This window comes from Podarcis filfolensis (genome assembly GCF_964270895.1).
Source record: "Podarcis filfolensis genome assembly, chromosome: 15".
Lineage (NCBI taxonomy): Eukaryota > Metazoa > Chordata > Lepidosauria > Squamata > Lacertidae > Podarcis > Podarcis filfolensis.
In genome coordinates, this window is record NC_139618.1 from 32,376,329 (window position 1) to 32,392,306 (window position 15,978).

Genomic DNA, 15,978 nt, shown 5'->3' on the forward strand with positions numbered 1-15,978 from the left:
CTGGGTTAAGAACTTTGCTTCAGGATGAGAACAGAAATCGTGTTCCGGCGGCGCTGCGGCAGCAGGAGGCCCCATTAGCTAAAGTGGTGCTTCAGGTTACGAACAGTTTCAGGTTAAGAACGGACCTCCGGGACAAATTAAGTACGTAACCAGAGGTATAATAATAATAATAATAATAATAATAATAATAATTTTATTATTTATACCTGGCCCATCTGACTGTGTTGCCCAAGCCACTCTGGGCAGCTTCCAACATATGTAAAAAACATATTAAAACATTAAACATAAAAAACCTTCTCTGTACAAGGTTGCCTTCAGATGCCTTCTAAGGATTGTATAGCTACTTATCTCCTTGGCTTAGGGGTTTGCATATCTTCATCCCCTCCAACATTTCTCTGATGAAAAGTACGGGTGTCCTAAGGAAAAGCGGGACATTCCGGGATCAAATGAGAAACTGGAACAGCTTCTGTAAATCCAGGACTGTCCCTAGAAAATAGGGACTATTGGAGGGTTTGAGTCTGCAGGCCAGCTCCCCTCTAAGACCTTGCCAGATGCATATTTGCTTAGCTTCAGTAAGGTCACTGCATCATGTGTCTTCATACAATACCCTGGGACCAATACAGCTATTCATATTTGAGGCACCACCCTCCTGGTTCTTTTTCTGGTGTCTGATCAGGCACTGGCAACCGACCATATAATTTGGACACTTGCTAGAGACCTGTGGAATTGGCCATTATATGTCGAGCTGGGTACTGTTTGTTCTTGATTGTGTTTCTATGGCACAAAGAGCTCTCTAATGCCAACTGGGCTGCCTGTCTCTTTAAGTATTTAAAGGGTGTTAGAAGCGAGGGGAGTTGCTGTAAAACAAGCTGGGGAAAGAGAGAGAGAGAGAGAAATTAAAAAGCAAGAGGAGAACTGGAGCTGCCTGAGTAGGTCTGATAGGCTCCCCAGCTGAGAGTAAGTGGGTTACGTAGGCAATAAGCTCTGCTCAACTTCAGCACCTACGGAAAGATCTGTTCTGGAGGCAGCAGGGAAAAAGCAAGTTCTCCTAAGTGGAGAAGGAAACAGATCTCTGCCTTCCCAGGGTCTATCTAGCTCCTGTTGGCTGGGGAACTCTTAATCAGATTGCCACCCACGATGGACTGCTGTAATGTACGTACACATCTGTAGATTATTATTATTATTATTTTATTTTGGAATGTGCAAAGGAAAAATCATGCTAGAATGTAATAAGCTGGTGGGGAAAGATTGAAGTTGAGGTGCAGCACTCAGGTTGTTTTGTTCGTTTTTATTGCTGAACTATTATGAATGGCAGTCTGTGATCAAGTGCTGAGTTGTCTCTGAATCTACTCTCATACTGATATGGCACAGGGGGAGGGGGAACACACCCACCTTTTATTTAGGGTCTTTTCTTTAGGGTCTGAAAGATCCCCGCTCTGAGATGGTTGTGGACCAGGCAACCAGTCATGGTACACCATGTACCTGAACCCTGTGACATTTTGGAATTTCCCCTCCCTGTCTGATGGATAGGAAATTCTACCAGCTGCCCTGAGCCTATTTAATAACTTTAAATTAGATGTGGTGCATTGACTTTTTTATTGCAATCTTTTAAATAAAAGGAGTCTGTCTTTTGCATCTTTTAAGTTGGCTGCTCTGTGTGGCACAACGATTTCTAGTTGCCAGAAAGCTAAGCGTGGAAATAGCAATAACAGGACCAGCAGAACTGTTAGTTTCTGTGTGGGAGTTTGCTGCTTATTTCTGCTCCTGTACTGGGGAGAAAAAGAGATGAGGAGAAATAATGGCTCTTTTATATATATATAAAGGGGCTGAGAAAGAAGAACAAGCAGCAACCGCTGACTAAATTCACGGATCAGAGTTTTTCTTTTTTCCACCCCTTTGAAAGAAACACACTAAAACAATGAACTTTGGACTGCTGGAAGTCTTAAATCGGATTTGCGCTTTTGGGTGGTGAAAGCATTTGAAGGCTGGCAGCGCTGGGTAGAACATGCATATTTTGCAAGCTTTCTCCCCTGGGTTTCCTTCATTTTTCAACCTTTGGAGCAAGGGTAGCCAACATTGTTCCCTTCTAATGTTGGTTTTCTGGCTCCCATCAGCTCCAGCCAGCATGAGCAGCGATGCAAGTTGTGATGCAACACTCTGTTGGCTACCCTTGATTTTGAGACTAATCCACACACAGAAAAGTCCTGTTGGTATGTTCACCCATTCTGTTGGCAAAGGGGCTAAGGTGGCGATGGGGAATATGTGGCCAATCATTGACCGTGTTGGCTGCGGGGGCCACGGATTCCCTCATCCCTAGTTTGAGGAACTATAAACAATGCTGGAAATGTGCCCACAATCATTTCCTGCTTATTAGGACTCCTTTGAGGAGTGCTGTGTTCAAATTTTCTGAGTGTGAGTTGATAGTTGTTCCCCCTTTTCAGGATTCAGGTCCATTCCCAGGGGTTGGAGAAGTCTAAGATAACCGAGTGGTTGGGTGAATGCATCTTGAGGCCCCTAGTTACATCCAGATAAATGCCTGTGCATTGGAACTGTGAAGAAGATACGTCTGGCCACTTCACCAACTGTTGATAACATATTCTAGGGCAATCTTGTGTGAGCAAATATGTTTCTCTGTTATATCTTTAACTGGAAAGGACAAACATGCTCTTGACTTTTCATTCACTGCATAATCAATGGATATGGCATTTATCAGAGTGGAGAAGGGCGTTCAGCATTTTATAACAGCACAGAAGGTGGGTGATGCCAGTTTGAGGCTTGGGGGGCCCTTGAACAAGGTAAGTTCCTGTGGGCTTCGTTCCTTCGTAGAATCATGGAGCTAAACAAGACCTCAAAGATCATCTAGGCCAGGAAATCTGCTTCTACGGCTTCTCTGATTGGTGGTAATCCATCACCTGCTTTAAAAAGTCCAAAGAAAAGATTTCTGATGCAATCTTATTTATTACGTCTATATACCACATCTTCTTCTCCTTCTAAGGAGCTCAAGGTGGTGTATATGGTCCTCCTCCTCCCCATTTCATCCTCACAACAACGCTGTGAGTTAGGTTAGGCAAAGACATGGTGACTGGTCCAAGGCTGCCTAGTGGGGATTCAAACCCTGCTCTCCCAGGTCCTTAGTCCAACACTCTAACCATTATGCCACACTTGCTCCCAAGGGTGGGGAGCCACGGGGTTGGTACTCTCTATCTGGCCTTTGGTAATTCCCCCAGGCCTACTTCCACCCTTGCTCTCACACTCCTTTGCCAGCCTCGCTTCACACCTTTTTCAGGTGTTTTTACCTGACTGGAATATGCTTCTGAACTCTGGCAATGCTTCTTGCTTGCCTGGATAGAGGAGAGAGGGGTGTGTGTGAAGAAACCAGCCTACTATGCAAAAAGGTGGTAAAACTCACATTTGTTGCTCCACCTGTTTTTGCCTCTGGCCCCAGCGCACACTTGTGGCCCTCAGAAGCTTGCAATGAATGGAATGTGGCCTTCAGGGTGGAAAAGGTTCTTCACCCCTGTGCTGCAGCTCATGCTATGAAATTCTCCCTGTTGTTTCCCTGAAATTCCCTTTGTTGTGAATGGAATGTGTTGGTTCAAGTCCTGCCTTCTGGATCAATGGAAAATCAAATTGCTCTATCATCACGACAGCCCTTCAAGTATCTGAAGGGGGCCACAACATCACCCACCTCTTAGCTGTCTCTAAAACACACACTCATTCCACCTTAATTAAGACACTTGGTCTCTATGTCCCTTCACCATCATTGCCGCTTTTCTGCTACGGACACAATCCAGTCCTTACTACCACCAGAGAAATGACAAAGTATATAGCTATCTACATTGGCTCCCAATACGTTTCCAAGCACATTTCAAAGTGTTGGTGCTGACCTTTAAAGCCCTAAATGGCTTCAGCCCAGTATACCTGAAAAGAGCATCTCCACCCCCATCATTCAGCCCAGACACTGAGGTCCAGCGCCGAGGGCCTTCTGGCAGTTCCCTCACTGCGAGAAGTGAGGATACAGGGAACCAGGCAGAGGGCCTTCTTGGTAGTGGTGTCTGCCCTGTGGAACGCCCTCCCATCAGATGTCAAGGAAATAAGCAGCTACCTGACTTTAAGAAGACACCTGAAGGCAGCCCTGTTTAGGGGAGTTTTTAATGTTTGATGTTTTATTGTGTTTTTAATATTCTGTTGAGAGCTGCCCAGAGTGGCTGGGGAAGCCCAGCCAGATGGTCGGGGTAATCACCATCACCATCACCATCACCATCACCATCACCATCATCATCTCCCCTTTTCTATGCTCCTCTTGCTGCTTGCTTGAAGAGGGAGGGTGAGCAAGCAGCAACAGAAAAAGTAGCAGCAGGGGGACGGATTGGCAGTGGACCCCTAACTGAGTGGGGGGCATGGTAGATGCTCAACCACGCTGATTCCTGATGCTGGTCCTGGGTGTGAGGCTTATGACGAGAACCTTCTTATTAGAATGGGAATGTTGCAAGCATGTCTCCATTGTCACCTGTGAGATGCTAAGGCAGAGATGGGGGACTTATCGTTGAGCTCTCATCAGCCCCAAAGCAGCATGGCCAGTAGTCAGGAATGGTGGGAGCTGGAGTCCAACCTCATCTAGAGGAGCACACATTCCCCATCCCTGTGCCGGCAGCAAATGCGGCTGCACATTCCACAACACTGGCAAGTATTCACATACCCCGCTCTATGTGGGGCTGTCTTTGAAGGTGACCCGGAAACTACAATTAATCCAGAATGCAGCAGCTAGACTGGTGACTGGCGCCAAGACCATATACCAGTAACACTGGTCCTGAAAGACCTACTTTGACTCCCAGTATGTTTCCGAGCACAGTTCAAAATGCTGGTGCTGACCTTTAAAGCCCTAAACGGCCTCAGCCCTGTATACCTGAAGGAGTGTCTCCACCTACATTGTTCAGCCCAGACCCTGAGGTCCAGCTCCGAGGGCCTTCTGGTGGTTCCCTCCCTGTGAGAAGTGAGGTTACAGGGAACCAGGCAGAGGGCCTTCTCGGTAGTGGCACCCGCCCTGTGGAACGCCCTCCCATCAGATGTCAAGGAAATAAGCAGCTACCTGACTTTTAGAAGACATCTGAAGGCAGCCCTGTTTAGGGAAGTTTTTAATATTTGATGTTTTATCGCATTTAGGGATGTGAAAAACTATAGCAGCCTTCCTCCAAGCTGCTACGGCTTTCAACCCCTGGTCCCTGGTCCTGTTGGCTGGGTCTGGTGGGAGTTGCCTTCCAACCACACCTGGAGGGCAGCAGCTTGGAAAAGCCTTCTCCAAAGGTTATTGGACTTGCAAGGTAAAATGAGAGTTGAGTCCCCATCAACTGAAACCCATCAGCATCAAGAGGAAGCCTGGATTTCTTCTAACAGCCTGACCCAGAAATTCTCCCACGTCCGCAGAGCTAGATGGGGGAAAGGACGCGATCTGCTCACTTAGAGCTTTTGTTGGAATTTCCCCGTGATCCTATTTGCCAAGCCAGGGGATGTCAGTGCCGGCGTGCCGGCAGCTCCCAAGGGACTCGGGTTGGTTTTCAGCAATTTCAATTAGGAGATGGCTGGCAGAGTCGTATTTCATTGCATTAAGTGGGATGGAAACCAGGCGACTTGTCTGCAGAAAGCAGAACTTTGTGCCACCTTCTTTGCTTATTTATATTTATTGTCTGCCTGCATTCGCTGGCAGGGTGTGTGGGCTGCTGCGGTTCCTGGGCAGGGCTGTGTGCCTTATTTGTGGAGACAGACTTCCAATTTGGAGGGAGCGCAGCTACTTTTCTTCAGCACAAATATATTACCAAAAGAAAAGTAGGGGGAGGGATTTTGGGATATGATTTACAACAAAATAAAAAAGAAGTTTAAATTAACCTTCGCCAAAAAGACCTGAAGCCTTTCTCTGAGGTATTATAGGCGTAGATATATGAAAAGATTTGAGGACGTTATTTATGTATGCAACCATGGCTGTGAGAATGCTATCAGCCCAATGCTGGAAAGGAGATAATATACCCACAAAAATGGAATGGCAGACAAAATTATTTGAGTACGCTGAGATGGCAAGACTAATGGGGAAAGTTAGGAATCATGACGACCAAAAATTTATCACAAAATGGGACAAATACAGATAATCCTTAAAAGATCACTGTGAACATCTGGAATCTTTGGCAGGCCTTGAATGACTCCTGCAAGGTGACATAACTTATGGACAGACTGTATCAACATGAATTAGATGTTATTCAATATGCAGTTAATATAGAATTGTAGAGGACCCACGTTCGGGTGGAGGGAAGTCTTAATACATTTAAACATAATTTTATTTCATTTTCAACATTTGAGTACAGTGGTACCTCAGGTTACAGACACTTCAGGTTACAGACACTTCAGGTAACTGACTCTGCTAACCCAGAAATAGTACCTCAGGTTAAGAACTTTGCTTCAGGATGAGAACAGAAATCGCGCAGCGGCGGCACAGCGGCAGCGGGAGGCCCCATTAGCTAAAGTGGTACCTCAGGTTAAGAACAGTTTCAGGTTAAGAATGGACCTCCAGAACGAATAAAGTACTTAACCTGAGGTACCACTGTATTTTCTTCTTCTTATGTTTATCTCTGATGGAGAATGATAATTGTGATGTATACTAAAAAAACCAACAAAGATTAAATGCAAAAACAAAAAGAAGGGGGAGAAGGATGGATGGTTAGGGGTTAAGTTCTAATAGAGCCTTTAAGATGGAGCCCAAAAGCAGGACCATTTAACTCAGCTGCTCTCCTCCCTTAAGCACACTGGCACAGATCCGAATGATGCATTCCACAATGTGCCACCAGCAGAGAACAGGTGTGAAGGGCTGGGATTGCTGGGACTCTGACAAGGCCCACATCTGAGCAAGTGGGGACATCTGTTCATCCCCACACCTCACCCGCATGTCCTCTGGCCCTGCTGCTGCCCTGCCTTGCCTCTGCTGCCTACCACCCGCCTCGCTTCTCCAAGCATGGAAGCCAGGAGGTGTAACATAGGGCTCTTCTGATATCTTTGATAGTGATGTCCACATGATGGGACTTCACTGAATGCCCACTGTTGGGGGATGGGCTGCAAGCAGGGGCGGAGGAAGGGGGGTGCGGTGAGTGCGGTCTGCACTGAGGGGGGTGACAAAATGCTGGGCAGCACTCACTGTGGGGCCTGCAGTGCGTCCGAGCCACACGTCTCTCCTGGGAAAGACGCAGTGGCTTGGGTGCGTGCAGGCTCTGCGCTGCCCAAACGATCTGCCCGCTGCCTCCCCCCCAACTGTAGGGTGGCTGAGTGGGAGGAGGCAGGGGGGCTCCAGAGACCCCATGGTGTGCCCCACCCCTATGGGCAGCTCGCCCTGCCCCTGGGCACACCGTCCCAGGCACCCAAGTGTCTTCCTCCGCCGCTGGCTGCAAGGAGGGCCGCTCAGGACCTTTCTAGAGGCAAGAGCTGAGTTGTGGTGGGCAAGTTGATGCCCAACTGTTTGGCCACCTGTCGGTCTCTCTTCTGTAGAGGACTGCCAACTGTCCAGGAAAAAACCTGTTGTGTCCTGCTCCTGTTCCTTCAAGGGCTTTGCTCTGCATAAATCAGCCGCTATATATCATCAGCTTATTTCTGCACCCAGCTCAGTATTGTTTTTTATGACTTAGCAGTGACTCTCTCCAGGGTCTGAGGTGAAGACAAAACCTTTCACGCCATCTGCCACTCGATCCTTTTAAACCGGAGATGTCAGGAATCGAATTGGAGTGCGGCTTTGTCCCTGAGCTGCAGTCCTTTCCCTATACAGTGTTACCTCAGGTTAAGTACTTAATTCGTTCCGGAGGTCCGTTCTTAACCTGAAACTGTTCTTAACCTGAAGCACCACTTTAGCTAATGGGGCCTCCTGCTGCTGCTGCACCGCCAGAGCACGATTTCTGTTCTTATCCTGAAGCAAAGTTCTTAACCCGAGGTACTATTTCTGGGTTAGCGGAGTCTGTAACCTGAAGCGTATGTAACCTGAAGCGTATGTAACCCGAGGTACCACTGTAGATGCCACCCATGCATTACAGCTCCTTCCTGATCCTACACGACGATGCCAGTTTTCAGAGTAGATGATCACAAACAAACAAAATGCATCCAATTGTCAGGCAGAGATTTGGAGAAAATGTTCCCAGTGTATCAGTGGGTACAGCTTCATTGGCTGGATTTCTTGTTGTCTTGGTTATTAAAGGTAAGGGAGCCATTCCAGAAAAAAGGAAGCTTTTTTTTAAAAAAAGAAATCCTGCACACGCACCACACATGTAAAGCACATTTTCTCCCCTCCTGGGAATTGTAGTTTGTTAAGGGTACTGGGAACTGTAGCTCTGTGGGGGGCTAAACAACAGTTCCCAGGATTCTGTGCTGTTTCTACAGTGGAGTCAATGCAGTTGAAAGAAGCCATCAGGTGAGTCTCAACAAAAGGGCACATCAACGTGGAGCCATTTAGGGGGATCAGGTGGGAAGATGAGTTTTGTCTTTGAGTTCCGAACAGCAAGTGCTTCTGGCGGGTTGACCTTTCTGCACTGAGACGTGCCCCATGCAATGTAATAGCATTTCCTAGAAATATTGTTGCTGGCATTCTCATCCCACTCCATCTGCCCTTATTTTCCTGTAACTCTTCATTAGCTGTGACCAGGCACGGAGTCAGCCTCTGGCCTCCTTGGGCAGCTGCTAGGGGTCCCAACTCCCTGGCACGGTCCACTGTCGCCAACATCTCTTGCCCAGGTCCTCAAGCCGTATTTCTAATTTCCTGGAGTGACCTTGACATCATGTCTCTCCAGGGCATTAGTGCCATGGAATTCTACTCAATATTGATCCAGAGTAGAACTCCAGCGTGTAGTTAGCAGAGTAAAGACCTAAACATGTTGCAGAATTCCCAAAAAATAGACCAGAGTCAATTAATATTTCATCCAGCAGAGCTTTACTGCTACTGAAGGCAAATGAGCATAATGGTCACAAATCCAATACATTCAGGATTGGGCTGTCCATAAGAAATCCAGTTGCAGCAGACTTAACTTAAATTTACAATAACTTATAATAAGTCTAAACCTTAACACTAAGCATACTGTGTACAGAACAGCACACCAGAAGGAAAGAGAGATAGAAAGAGTGAAACCAGGCTCCTTCTGGCCTTACTTTTACAGTCAGCATGACCTTGACAGAAAGAGAGAAGAGAACCAGTTTAAGTCAGTGGTGCTCAACTTCTGTGAAGGAATAACCCAAACATCATGAACCTTCTGCTTGTTTCCTTCACACAGAGAAGCTTCCAGAACCCTCTTGAATTAATTAGAATAGGAAAGATCTCTACACATCAGAACAACACTTTCTGCACTAAGAAATGCAAACTGATAATTAGTCCCCATACACAGGAGGCTGCCTTATAACAAGTCAGACTATTGGGTACATCTAGTTCAGTATTATCCACACAGACCGGCAGCAGCTGTCCTGGATTTCAGACAGGAAGTCTTTCCCAAATCAACCCGGAGATGCCAGGATTAAACTTGTGACCTTCTGCATGCAAAGCAGATGCTATACTACACTGAGCCATTCCACAAAATGTGGGGAATTGTGACCGAGTGTTACAGACCCTCCAAGTGTCCCTATTTTCCAGGTACAGTCATGGATTTCTGGAAGCCATCTCTGTTTCTGATTTGATCCCAGAATGTCCCGCTTTTCCTTAGGACGTCCTTCTTTTCATCAGAGAAATGTTGGAGGGTATGGAGTCACGCAACCCCCAAACCAAGGAGATAAGTCACTATACAACCTTTAGAAGACATCTGAAGGCAGCTCTGTGTAGGGAAGTTTTTGTTAATGTTTAATGTTTTATTATGTTTTTATATATGTTGGAAGCTGCCCAGAGTGGCTGGGGCAATCCAGTCACATGGACAGGGTATATATAATTGTAATTACATTAATGATCATAATTATAATTATTATGGAATAGGATGTCCTTATTTTCAGCTGAGAAAGGGTATGGTGTTATAGCCAGCTTTCCTTACTAAGTAAGACCATCACATTTCTGGGACAAGGGCCTTCAGAGAAATGAATGTCAGGGGCAATGAAATAATCCAATCTAGAAAGTTTTTCACGAAAGTATGACAGCAGAGGTGTATGTGAACACATAGCGTTTAAAACCATCTTTAAAAAGAATGCCCACAAACCTGTACGAACAGAGGTCTAAATGCCATCTTTCCATGAATGAGTCTGGCTATGGACATTCTTAGAAAGAGTTTTGGCATCCATGTCACATGAACCCACCTTGAACTGCCCTGACAGTTTCTGGGTGGGTAAGAAGTGTGAGGAAAATTGAGTGAGGTGGGCGGTCTCAGCAGGGTGGGGGGATACATCAATACATTAATTTGAGCTGACTTTATCTAGGGACAATTTGAGAGGCCAACGAATGGGAGCTGTTGAAGAAGAATAGAATGCATGTGGAGAAGGATCTGTTGGGAAATTAACCGGGAGTAAATGAATTGAAGAGGAACTGATCTGGGTGGGGTGCAAATTAAATGTAGAATTTATCTGAAGATATGGATGGGAAATTAGTTGGTTTGTCTTCTCTCCTGTGACATTTAAATTCTAGATTTGCATCTGCACATATCAATTAGTCTGTGCAATGTTAATGCAAATGTCTGTCTCTGGGCTTGTGCATTGAATCTTTTAAGAACCTAGCAACGCCGCAATTCTGCTTATCAGATTAGTCCAAGAGGACCCATTCTGTATCAGTTAACTATCAAGTAACATTGCACTGTTGAAAAACAGAGAGAAAGTCTTTAAATTATGTATCAAGGTTATTGTAGGGCAGGGATAGCCAAGGCAGCAACTAGGGATTGGGCAGAAAATTGATTCAGTTTGTACCTAAAGGCAAATTTCCTGATTTGCACTTCCTGAAACAAAGCGCAAACCAAAATGTAGTCATCCTTGGGGTGGGGTGGGGTTCTGGGAAATTAAAATGGTAATTAGACCAAACCTACCACCTTGAACTGCTCAGAGTGCTGTCCCAGAAGTACTAGCTAACTGGGTGGGGGCAACACCAGTGGCAATTTTGCACAGGGCCCCCTCAAACCTGTTGCTGGTGCTGATCACCACATTTTGCCACAGTGAATGCCATAAGTTAATTACGTGCTCTATAGACAGTTACTGTATTGGCCCGAATATAAGCCACACCGGCAAATAAGCAGCACCTTTAAAATTCAGGGAGGGGGAGGGGGAGACAATACCTAAATATAAGCCGCTCCCTTAAAATTGGGTTACAGGCTGAAAGTCATAGCGGTTGGTAGAATTGTAACTCCGAGCCTATTTAAGCCTTTGATCTTGCAAGCCCGGAAAAGTTACCGTACAATCGCGAAAACAGCAAATTGCTATTCAGTTGCTACAATTCCCCAGGCACTCACACCCGTAAATGGCAAATGTAGAAGAAAATCCTATGGATACTGGAGAGGACCCGCAAGTGGGTTAAACACCTGTTCGTAGCACTGTCAGTGTAAATAAAAAACCAATACTGCACTGTAGAATACGGGGAAAGCTATGAATGACATTAGAATTAATTCCACAACAGTCTCAAGCTTCCAAATTGGCAATAAAACATTTTTTTTTGGTTCTGTTTTACCGTATGTCTGTTTCAGCGGCGATAACGTAAAAGCCAATTTTTGTAAGGTCGCGAATTTAAGCAGCATGTTAACTTTTCACGGTTGGAATTTGGGGGTAAAAAGTGTGACTTATATTCAGGCCAATACGGTAACTTTTTCTCTCCTGTCGTGAATCATCTGCTAATCAATAAACCCCCTCTTGTCCCACTTGTCTTGTCTCACCGATGCAGCAAACAGCTGGACCATACGTCATTTGCCTGGATAAAAGATAGCAGTTTTACGTGATGTCTGTCCATCTCCTCTCCTGCACAGGCAGAGCAAAGTTGTCCGCCAATAATTGGACGAGGCTTTCCGAGCATCAAAAATGGAAGCCCACTCAGGGGTTGTAAATAGCAGGGGTGTTAAGAATGATGGTCACCCCGCCAAAAGGAGATGGGCTTATGTAACCATTCCCAGCGGTGTAATGTTAATGCGTTAATGCGCCAAACGCAGGCTGGAGAAAAATGCGATACAACACAGCCAATGCTTACTATGTGGCGTGGTTCATTCTAAGTGCACCTCAAAATAGCTTCCAGAAAAATCAAGCCTTCAACAGTTTGATGAATTCAAAATAAAACCAAAATAAAATAAATGACAGGTTTAAAACATGAGCAGGTTTTTAAGGGTGGCTGATCATTTATGCTGCTACAGTGCCGTCAAAGTAATTGGGCTTACAGTAGCGTATGATCGCATTTATAAGCATACAGTGCTGATTTGAAGTGTTGCGTTTTGTATTGCATTCTTTGTTTCTGTGAGTCGCTGTCAGTTCTTGAAATGCCTTGAACAGTTCTTGAGATGCCTTGGGTGGATGATGAGAAAAAGTATCATGTTTATCTCTAAATGCTTGCGTGCCATGTGTATCAAGGCAATCATCATCATCATCATCATCATCATCATCATCATCAATAATGCCCTGCCCATTTGGCTGGGTTTCCCCAGCCACTCTGGGAGGCCTCCAACAAAATATTAAAAATGCAATAAAACATCAAACATTAAAAACTTCCCTAAACAGGGCTGCCTTCAGATGTCTTCTAAAAGTCAGATAGTTGTTTATTTCCTTGACATCTGATGGGAGGGCGTTCCACAGGGCAGGTGTCAATACCGAGAAGGCCCTCTGACTGGTTCCCTGTAACTTCACTTCTTGCAGTGAGGGAACCACCAGAAGGCCCTCGGCGCTGGACCTCAGTGTCCAGGCTGAACGATGGGGATGGAGATGCTCCTTCAGGTATACTGGGCTGAGGCCATTTAGGGCTTGAAAGGTCAGCACTGACACTTTGAATTGTGCCTAGAAACGTACTGGGTGCCAATGTAGGTCTTTCAAGACCGGTGTTATGTGGTCTCAGCGGCCGCCCCCAGTCACCTGTCTAGCTGCCGCATTCTGGATTAGTTGTAGTTTCTGGGTCACCTTCAAAGGTAGCCCCACGTAGAGCGCAATGCAGTAGTCCAAGCAGGAGATAACTAGAGCATGTATTAGTAACACAGATCCAGCAAACTTCTACTCATAGCTGACCTGTTGAAATGAATGGATTCCACCCAGTTGGGAGTGAGGATTTAAGGCAAGGTGGATTTGATATAAATCAAATTGATTTAAATCACAATTTAAATCTCTAGTCACTAAGACTTGTTTTAAATCAATTTTTTACAGAAAGGCTCATTCTTGCTGGTATAATTTTAATATTTATAACTAGATGAAGGTTTTATTTTTGGAATAATAAATTTTCAGAGTAGTTTTTAGAAATATTTTACAAATCAAATATTACTGATTTGGTTATATTATTAGAAATACATAGGCAGAGCATAACATTGTGAATGGATTAATGGAATTCATTTTCCAAAAAAATTTAAACATTGCATATAAAGCCTCATGCAACATAATTAAAAACAAATCCTTATTTCCTGATGAATAGCCTTTGGACTATAATGTAACTTAAATAGAAAACTATGTTTAGAAACATTTTCCCCCCAAAAGCATGTTATTTTAAAAAATCCAATTTAAATTAAAAAATCCGATTTTCTTTTAAATCATTGATTTTTATCCACCCTGATTTAAGGCAGACTATGATGGATGAATTGTCCCCCTTCCTGGAGCTACTGGCTTCAGGCTCTTCTGCAAAAGCTACCAAAATCTTTCCCAAAAGTAGGAGTGGTTTATGTGTTGGTGGGACCCGAAGCAGACAAGATGTCTCAAGACTGAGTGGAAGCAATGATAAATGGATAGGACATTGATTTGCTTAAAAATAACACGTGCTAATTTGTATGTACAGATGCAAATGTAGAACTGATTACATTTTGCTAAAGTGGGAAGACTATAGCCAGGTGTTCTGTGCACCTGCTCAGTCTGCTGCCCTGGTTCTAACTGCAGGGAAGAGAGTTGTAGCTCACTGGCAGAACACATGCCTTGCATGTAAAGGGTTCCAGGTTTGATCCCTGGTATCTCCAGGTAAGGCTTGGAAAAGACACCTGCCTGAAACCCTAGAGAGTCAGTGTCAAAAATATAAACCAGTCTGGCTCTGTATACGCGACAAATTCAATTCAGTTCGCATTTAAAGCTGGATCTATCTAGTTCACGGTTCCCAAAACAACATTCAAACCGAAGCACAGACGTCGTTTGAAATTTGCACTTCCCTGAATTTTGCAGCGCAATTCTCCAGCCAACTAATGTGTAGAAAACTTCACCTACTAAGGTGTGTGTAAAAATGCATGCAATAGTTGAAATAACATTTTTAAATGTGCTATATTAAGGAAGATTGCTTTGTGACACTGTATATGCTAGGCAAAATTGCATACAAAAATTTTCCGGTGTGTTTTCGTGACAACTTTAAAAAATAAAAATGAGCAGAATGTTGTAGAAATGTGGGGGGAAATAAGCTACCATGTGAAACCCAAATTAGCATGTTTAGCCATTTTTTTATAAGGCAGCTTCCCAAATTCCTGTGTTCCTAACATGTCTTGGTAGATAAAGGGATTGGCTCTAAGGATTTAAAGATGGGACTGGCATGATCAAAGTCACTTGTGACACTTGCAGAACTAGAAATTAAGTGGCTTAGGGGAACACCTTGTACACTACATTTATATGATCCCCTATTTATTATGTTGCTACTGTAGCATTCAGCGAAACCCTAAGAGATGCCATTCAGCTCTGTGTAATTCAGCAGTCTGTTATTAGCCGAGGAAATGAAGACTCTGGAGGTGTCTATGATTCAACACTGTTTGCATGTTGCAATGGAAAGCATTTTGAGGAAGTCATCTATTCCCCTGCTGTGTGTCGACCCCAAGAAATAGATTCCTTAGAGTAGGAGATTCAGCAGATACAAAAGAAAACATATCTTCACACGACACATAGATAAATGATGAAATTTGCTACTGTAAGATATGGTGATCAGTGGCGTAGCGTGGGGGGTGCAGGGGGGGCTGGCCGCACCGGGCGCAACATCTGGGGTTAGGGCAAATCCATGGGTTAGGGGGCGCAAATCCATGGGTTAGGGGGCGCAAATCCATGGGTTAGGGGGTGCAAATTACTTGCCTTGCCCCGGGTGCTGACAACCCACGCTACGCCACTGATGGTGATGGCCTCCAACTTAGCTTTAAAAGGGGGTGAGACAAACTGATTGAGGATAAGCCTACCAATGACTACTTGTCATGATGGTTGTTTATCGCCTTCAGGACCAGAGGCGTCCTGCTTCTGATTCTGAATATTGCTGGGGGAAAGCAATAGGGGAGGTGTAATGTTGTCATCAAGGGATGCAGGTGGCGCTGTGAGTTAAACCACAGAGACTAGGACTTGCCGATCAGAAGGTCGGCGGTTCGAATCCCCGCGACGGGGTGAGCTCCCGTTGCTTGGTCCCTGCTCCTACCAACCTAGCAGTTCGAAAGCATGTCAAAGTGCAAGTAAATAAATAGGTACCGCTCCGGCGGGAAGGTAAACAGTGTTTCCGTGCGCTGCTCTGGTTCGCCAGAAGCGGCTTAGTCATGCTGGCCACATGATCCAGAAGCTGTACACCGGCTCCCTCGGCCAGTAAAGCGAGATGAGCGCTGCAACCCCAGAGTCGGCCACGACTGGACCTAATGGTCAGGAGTCCCTTTACCTTTAAGGCCACCTGAGGCCTGTTGTCAGCTTCTGTTTCTGGGCTTCCCAGAAGTGATTGACCACGGTGGGAGCCTCTATAGCAGCAGCAGGAGCCACCCAGTGAGGACTTCCTAGACTTGGTGGCACTAACATTTAGCTGCTTCAGCAGCCAGGAGATTCAACTACAAAATGGCATTTGTTGGAACATTGAGTACAAGGCAGGGGGGACAGGACTTATGTACACCTTGTACTGCT

At 45.2% G+C, this 15,978-nt stretch overlaps 1 protein-coding gene across 1 annotated transcript in view; it reads left to right on the forward strand.

Moving 5' to 3' along the window:
- Nucleotides 1–739: 739 nt before the first annotated feature.
- NRGN (neurogranin) overlaps nt 740–15,978 on the forward strand; it is a 50,825-nt gene continuing 35,586 nt past the window's right edge. Inside the window, exon 1 of the mRNA XM_083589225.1 lies at nt 740–1,152. Within this exon, the coding sequence (XP_083445351.1) occupies nt 1,138–1,152 (15 nt within the window). The 5' untranslated portion in view covers nt 740–1,137. The remainder of the gene's footprint in view (nt 1,153–15,978) is intronic.